Source organism: Triticum aestivum, chromosome 4B (assembly GCF_018294505.1).
Source record: "Triticum aestivum cultivar Chinese Spring chromosome 4B, IWGSC CS RefSeq v2.1, whole genome shotgun sequence".
Taxonomy (NCBI): Eukaryota; Viridiplantae; Streptophyta; class Magnoliopsida; order Poales; family Poaceae; genus Triticum; species Triticum aestivum.
In genome coordinates, this window is record NC_057804.1 from 550,153,109 (window position 1) to 550,160,848 (window position 7,740).

Here is a 7,740-nt window from a genome sequence, read left to right on the forward strand (position 1 = left end):
TCTGGTCAAAGGTTCCTTCTGCAGGCCTTTTCGCGGTGTCTCGGGCCTCGCAGAAAGAAGGCCCGTCGAGACAGCAGATGTGTCGATGATCAGATTCCGGGCAGAGACTGATGAGATCAGCAGGCATGGGATGGATTTCACGGAAGAAAAAAACAGGCATGGGATGGGAGTCCTATTGAGCGAAGAGAAAGATGTAGAGTGCGTGCGTCGGCGGCGGGAGCGGGCGACGCGTGGAAGGGCAGCGGGCCGCGGTGGCGCGCTGCATGTGCGCATGCACGCCACCCTATAGCCGCACGCACGGACCGACCGCTCCTCACATTCACTGCGCGGACAAATTAATCAAGTGATTAGCCATGGACACGGATGTGATTAGCGGCCGGGACGCGATGGCGCCGGCGGCGGGGGACGGCGGCGCGCGAGACAAGGCGGCGGGAGGAGCGGGCGGCGGCCGGAAGCACCTCTCCTCCATCGCCAACTACGTCCTCCACCAATGCTCCCTGTACGTCCCTGCGCCTCCTCCTCCTCATCTTCCTCCCGTATAATCTTATAGATCAATCAGAGTAACTGCGACTCGGCATCGCTCTCCACTTGATCCGTTGTGTTGGTTTCGCTGCCGATTTATGGAACCAACCAACTGTATCTGTATGTGGGGTGTCTCTGCGTTGATGCAAAGCCCTAGACGGGCCGGCGCACCATTCTACGCCGTATATCATTTCGGTCGCTCTGAATTAAGGAACAAAAAAATTCTGTATTTTCCCTCAGCGGCCTAATTGATTCCGTAGATACTAGAAGTGGCACGGCGTGTTCTTGCGGCGATTTTGTTCTGATCTGTAGCTTTTTCTCTGCAAAAACAATAACTGTTGAAATTGAAGGAAGTGTTTAGGTTTTTTTTTTGAAAAGGAAGTGTTTAGGTTAACCACTGAGAATTAATTATCTGGCCATAACAAACGATGGTAATCCTTTTTCCTAATTAGTCAGTAGAGTCCATCTCGTGGTATGATTTGGTCAGTGCCAGTGTTTTGTGCATCCATGTTCATCAGATTCAGACACGGTCGTACCGAAACAAAACAACGTGTTGCTGCATCTTATGCCCCTGTTTTGGCGTTCAGTTTAAACAGAGACTGAAGATCTGCTTCGGTTTTGCTACACTAAATTCTCTAGGTTAGAGGTGAAATCGATTAACTAACATACATGGCATGCAGAACGCTGCACAGAAGCGTCGACGATCTAGTCGCGGACTTTGAGTCGGGCCTGAAGAATGCCGCATTGGACAACTACTCAAGAAGACTAGTCGAGTACTGCAGCCTTCAGGCGCTGCAATCTCTAACATCTCCTCATCTAGGAGACACGCTTCATGAGGGATCCCTTGGTCGGTTCACGTTTGATATGATGCTAGCCTGGGAGACGCCCACTCCTTCGGATCAACAAATTACCATGGTCTGTGATTCTAGATATGTGTGTACTATATGACAAATGATAGTGCTTCCATTCTGAACCGACTCGGCGCGCTAAATATTACAGGAGAGCATATCAAAAGAGAGAGAAGATCGGAAGGAACCACTTGGAGCAAATGAAGCTGTGATGGGTGATGACACGTCGCTGTTCTATTCGGATATGATGCCCCTTCTTGTAAGTGTGCATGCCAAAGACACGACTTATATTTGGTATACTGATGTGTAACTTACTCCGAGCATTGATTTATTAACAATCCCATAGGTGAATGAAGATCCGACAGTCGGAGAAGATGCATACGTTTGGTTTGGATCTGTATTTCCTTTGGCTTGTGACGTTGTCAATGCGCGATTCACTTTCGAAGCCCTCACCGCTACCACAGCTAACAGGCTCCACTATCCTGCTTATGACAAATTCCTGAAGGAAATGGATAAGTACGTAACAACTCACAACTCCTACGGTCAGATGATATTCTCTTTATCAAGCATTAGTAGAAATGTATCAGGCACTACTGTCGTGCCCTTTTTGTTCGAAATTTTCTGTTACAAGAAAGCTTTCTGTTGGGTCTCCAGAAAGAAGTTCACTGTTGGATATCACGGCACTCAAATGGGATTTTCGTTGTTCTCTTAGGTCCTTCAACTTTTTGCAAAGCTTGCCAACTCCAACAGGAGTTGAATTCGCTGAAGATGAATTTATCTTGCACACGGAGGGTACAACAGGAACACAAAGGGTGGTTCGGCACATTGGGACCGGCAGCTGGCCTGGTAATCAATCCAATCTTTATTTGTTCTTCTGGTTTCTTTATCCTAACGTAGTAAATTGGCAATTTACTATATATATCATTTTGGCATTTGTACATATGAAGTATGGAATTTCTGGTTGCTAATTTCTGATGGACTATGTAGGCAGGTTGATTCTGACAAACAAGGCCCTGTATTTTGAGACTTCCGGCATAATTTCATATGGGCCTGCTTTCAAGGTCGAGCTTTCAGATACTAGAATGGATCAACAAGTTAAACCAGCTTCAACAGGTCCTTTTGGTGCACCATTGTTCGATAAAGCCATTGAATTTGAATCACTGTGAGTTCTTCTATCTTAGTAGTATTATTATTATTATTATTATTATTATTATTATTATTATTATTATTATTATTATTATTATTATTATTATTATTCACTCACAGAACGCTAGCAAATATATATTTTTGGTTGCATAGTAACCGTTAATTCATCTATGCAGACCGGAACCTCTGCTTCTGGAGTTTCCGGAGATGACCAGCTCTACACGCCGCGATCTGTGGCTTACCCTGATAAAAGAAGTAGTCTTTCTCCACCGTTTCATATCGGCGTACAAGATAGAATCCCCTATCCACAAATGGGAGGTACATTCAAGAATCATATTGGGAGTGATAAGGCTCCATGCTGCAAGGGAGATGCTAAGAATGTCACCACCACCACCTTCTAGCTTCCTAATATTCTCGCTGTATGACGACCTTCCAAAAGGTGATTTTGTGCTCGAGCAATTAGCAAACCACCTGAAAGAGACGTCGACCATAACCCCGTTCAGTGCATCATATGTGTTCAAGAGTTTGAGTAAGTCGGATCCAATTGCATTAAGTGCGGAGATGGCAAAAGAGCATGACAGGGACTCGAGTACCCATGAACAGCCTTTGACCTCCCTGGGAAACACCATTGATAAAGTAAGAGATGAGGCGAGGGAAGTTACTGTTGCTAATGCTCCTATTGAAGGAATGAAGGAGGAAGGTCTCACTGATAGCCTCCTTGTATTAGTGGTATGATAAAATCATTATTTCTCCTATGTCACCTCTTCTTTTTGTTGGTGCATATATTGTCGATATCTTGTGAATTTCAGTTCCAGTTGTTTCTTGAATTCTCGTGCTACTAAACCAGCATTGCACTGAATATCTCTGTTCGTTCCTTTCTTTGTAGGGGTTGGTAAGTCCCATCAGCAAATTGGGTCCAGTGATCCAAGAGATAATGTCGTGGGATAGACCGCAAGTCACCGGCGGTGTCCTTGTTGTAACTTTGCTGACCATATACAAGTAAGATTATAAACATCATTATATCACTTAACACCGGTCACATATTTGCGTGTACCTTAGTTGGAAATGGAATGGGGAATATAATGTGCAAGTTTTATCTTTTCTATTGCAGCGAGTGGGTCAGTTATGCACTGGCAGCATCCTTGATACTAGCGGTGGGCGCGATGGTCTGGGCCAAGCAGAGGAAGTTAGGTGAGATATGCTCGGAGGTGATCATCGACAAGTCCTCGGACAAGACGACGATGGAGAGCATAGTGGAGGCGCAGCACAGCATGAAGAAGGTGCACGAGTACGTCAAGACGGCGAACGTCGTGATCCTCAGGCTATGGTCCATTGTTCTAGCCCGGTCACCAAAGGTATATATGATCACACACAAGTTTTGATCACTGATCATCCTTTGTGCACAATTGGGGTGCTGTCCGTCACATGTGGTTTTGGACACTCCTGTTTTTTGTTTGCAGCACACGGAGACGGTGATCTGGATGCTGACGGGCCTCGCGGTGGCGCTGGCCGTGGTGCCTTTCAAGTACGTTCTGATGGGGCTGACGGTGTACTGCTTCGTGGCGAACACGAGGGTGGCGAAGGCGGTGTCGGACCCCCGGGGCGGGCGGCGCTGGAGGGAGTGGTGGGAGTCCATACCCGCCGTCCCGGTCCATACGGTGGACAAGGGCGAGCTACGAACAGGTTGAAGAGAAGGCCGGCTGAAAATCCCTGGTCGGTCCCGTGAAGCTAATATTGCTATGTATGTACACGCTGGTAGCTTTGGTTGCGCGTCACACTGAAACGTTGTGCCATGAACACGTCGTCAGATGTTCTTGTGTATGTATGAATAAAAGAAATACATGATCAGGTTCTGAAACAATGAACAACAAAAAATGATCACATGGCTCCCCTCATTCCCCCTCCCTCCCTCGGCAAGCTCCCTTCCCCTCCGCCCCTCCCTCCCTCCTATGGCGACCTCGATCCCCGTTGGCTTCCCTACGGCGAGCTCCCTCCGCCCCTTCCTTCCTCCTCTGGTGAGGCGCTCTATGGCCTCGCTTCGGCGTTGGTGCGGTGGCCGGATGCCTCGCTGGCGTCCTCCGACTCTGAGCCCTCTCCTGACCATGGCTCGCTAGGGCCGGCGTTGGCTGCGAAGGCGGCGCATCGTTCCAGGAAGTTTGCCCCTGGCGACCTCGATCCCCGATGGCTTCCCTCCAGTGAGCTCCCTTCCCCCTCCGCCCCTCCCTCCCTCCTCTGGTGCGCCGCTCTCTGGCCTCGCTTCGGCGGCGGCGCGGTGGCCTGATGCCTCGATGGCGTCCTCTGGATCACGTTTTTGGGCGCTCGACGGCGACGGGGATTCTTCCTCCGACTCTGAGCCCGCTCCTGACCATGGCTCGCCGGGGCCGGCGCTGGCTGCGAAGGCGGTGCCCCGTTCCAGGAAGTTTGCCCCTGGGGGCAGGGGCAGGGCCGTGGCGCTGTCGGTGGACGTGTCTGGCTGGTATCGGGTGCCCCGTCGGCAGCGTATATCTGGTAAGTTTTCCCTTCCGTCCCCAGCAAAGGGGATCCTTGGTGCGCTGCCATGTGTGGAGGGGTCGGGCGTCTCTGCCCTCAACCCTCCTGGTTCGCGGGGGGCCTCGCCTCCTCCATCTCCCCTGGCCATGGCGCCGTCGCCGTCTCGTCCGACGGGGGCTGGGCGGACGGCGGCTGGGTGTGCCCTAGATCTGGCTCTGTCCTTGGAGGCTAGTGGGCTCCAGCGACCGTTGGGCCCTCTGTGTCTTGGGTCGGCCGTGGATGGGCGGTTCGTGGCGTCTTCCATTGCTTCGTGTCTGATTTCCCCCTCCCTTCTATGGGTCCTAGGTCGCTGGTGGTGGCCACTGATCCTCCCCCTCCCTTCGTCCCGTGCGGCCTGCTCGGCCCAAGTGGGCGTTGCTCGCTCGGGCTATATATGGGTCAGGGAGGGATCCCTCCCGCATTTTTAGGGTTTCCGGCCTCTGCTGCTGACCTTCGTAAACGTCGCGCCCCTATCCGTCGCTTTTTCAGATCTACTCCTCCTCCACTCCTCCTCTCGTTCGCGGAAGCCCTCGCCATGGACAAGTCCAGCGGCTCCTCGAGCGAGGCGGTGTCGGACAGCAAGCACCGGCGCGATGACTCTCCGGCCATGGGTGTCGATCTGGAGTACGAAGCCTCCCTCCGCTCCAAGATGGAGGCTAAGTAGGCGGCTCGCGGACAGGTGGCTCGTGACCGCGTGGCGTGGTCGGTGGGCCCGGAATGGCTCCAGCGCTATGAGAGGGAGAGGTCACTGGCGGGATCTGGCCCTCCGGCGTCCGGATCTAGTGGTGGGGTGTCACCGGCGGTGGACCCTTGGGAGGTGGCGGCGTCCGGTGGTGTTGGTGGCTCATCTTCCTCTTTGTCTGGGCCAGCCCACTTTATTCATTGCGTGTAGACTATTTCGGGAGACTCCCCTTCCTGTTTTGGGAAGGTTCTTCCTAGCCCGGGGTTTTTTTTTTGTGTTTTCCCCTTTTATTTTTTCTTCTGGTTTTCATTTGTGGTTTTTTTATTTTATTTTATTATATAGTCTTCTCAAATACGGGAACAAGTTTTAAATTAGTAAATATTTTCTGAAATTTGATTTTTTTTTATTTCACATTTTTAAAAATTGGTACATTTTTTGTAACCTCGTTACATTTTCAAATTTGTGATATTTTTTGAAATCTCGGTTTTTTAAATTTTCAACCTTTTTCAATTTCGTGAATATTTTTCGAAATATGAGAACAATTTTCACACTTTGTGTTTTTTGGAATTTTGAACATTTTTCAAACTCACGAACATTTATTATTATTATTTTGAAAAAAAAAGGGGCAACCTGGTGCATGTAGCTCCCGCTTGTGCAGGGTCCAGGGAAGGGTCCGACCACTTTGGGTCTATAGTACGCAACCTTTCCCTACATTTCTGTAAGAGGCTGTTTCCAGGACTTGAACCCATGACCTCATGGTCACAAGGCAGCAGCTTTACCACTGCGCCAAGGCTCCCCTTCTATTATTATTATTTTGAAATTGTAAATATTTTTTAACGATGTAAAAAACCCAAAAAAAGAAAAGAAAAAACCGAAAAAGAGGGGGCGCCCCGTATTTACCTCATTTTCAAAGAAATTGAGCCGGTTCATGTGAGAAGTGGGGTGAAACCCCCCAATTTATATGGAAAGCTGAATCGAAAATCTTGATCGAGTTTACGAGGAAACCCGGATAGGAAAAACCTACAGCCCTAGTGGCATAACATCCTTCTAAAGCAAAAACAGTTGGTACTGTCGTCCGAGCTCATGCGGCCGACAAGGGCGAGCAAGAATCAGGTTGAAGAGATCAGTGACTGAAAGTCCCGGATCTCGTGCGACCGCGTCATATACACTAGATTATAAAGGCGCGCGTTGCCGCGCCCATCCATTTCAATAGAAAATGAAGAATGATAGAAATACCTGCTGGAATTTGCTGAGTATAAATATCTAGAGAATATGAGTCTTTAAAATTGCAAAACCTCAAATCTACATGTGATCAATAATCACTACAGTAACCAAGGAGCAATTACATAAAATAATCCAGAGGTAAAGAAACAACCAAATATAGAACATAGTAGTAGGCTGACACTTGCAACGAACTTCCGAACTTACATAGAGCTTGCTAAAGTAAGTAGTAACAAAGGGTTTCAAGGGCACGGTTTAACAAAACAAATGGGCATACGTAATCTGTTTGTAAATTTGCATATAACCAATAGAGAGCTAATGCATGAATATCATGTATGAAACTGTGCGCAGTACCTGAACTTCCCGATCTTGCAAATTAAGCTTCCTAGCTATGACATTGCGGCAAGCAAACAATTAAGATTTCAGCCTCCAGGATTGATGTCCAAAGTCAAAGAATCTGGTACAAATTTAAAAATCAACATTAACACCGTAGATTGCAAATAAGATAAGGGCAGTCAAGAGGATAAAGGAACAGCAGGATCGTCTAATCTCTGCATTGACGATGGCATGGACTTTGTGAGACGAAGGGCATTCAGGGAGCAAGGTGGGATGCCAGCAGCTTTCACAGGAATACCTTCGAAATTGGTGAAGTCGCTTGGAAAAGTACTCAGGCCACTAATAACACGGGCGGAAGTGGCGGGAGCGTAGCGCAGCCTTCCAGTTTGTCGACGGTCAAGCCTGAACGTCGTGGGCCGCTGCGTAGGGTTTGGACCAGCCCTAGTGCACTACACG

General features: G+C 48.9%; 1 protein-coding gene across 1 annotated transcript; it reads left to right on the plus strand.

Annotated features, from left to right (window-relative positions):
- The first annotated feature begins 203 nt into the window (after nucleotides 1-203).
- Nucleotides 204-4,377, plus strand: LOC123093203 (uncharacterized). The gene is made up of 10 exons (XM_044515112.1): nucleotides 204-499; nucleotides 1,203-1,437; nucleotides 1,522-1,629; nucleotides 1,717-1,886; nucleotides 2,083-2,216; nucleotides 2,358-2,532; nucleotides 2,693-3,245; nucleotides 3,403-3,515; nucleotides 3,628-3,871; nucleotides 3,977-4,377. Exons 1-10 carry the CDS (start codon nucleotides 354-356, stop codon nucleotides 4,202-4,204), a joined length of 2,106 nt encoding a protein of 701 aa, XP_044371047.1. The 5' UTR covers nucleotides 204-353; the 3' UTR covers nucleotides 4,205-4,377.
- The last annotated feature ends 3,363 nt before the right edge of the window (nucleotides 4,378-7,740 follow it).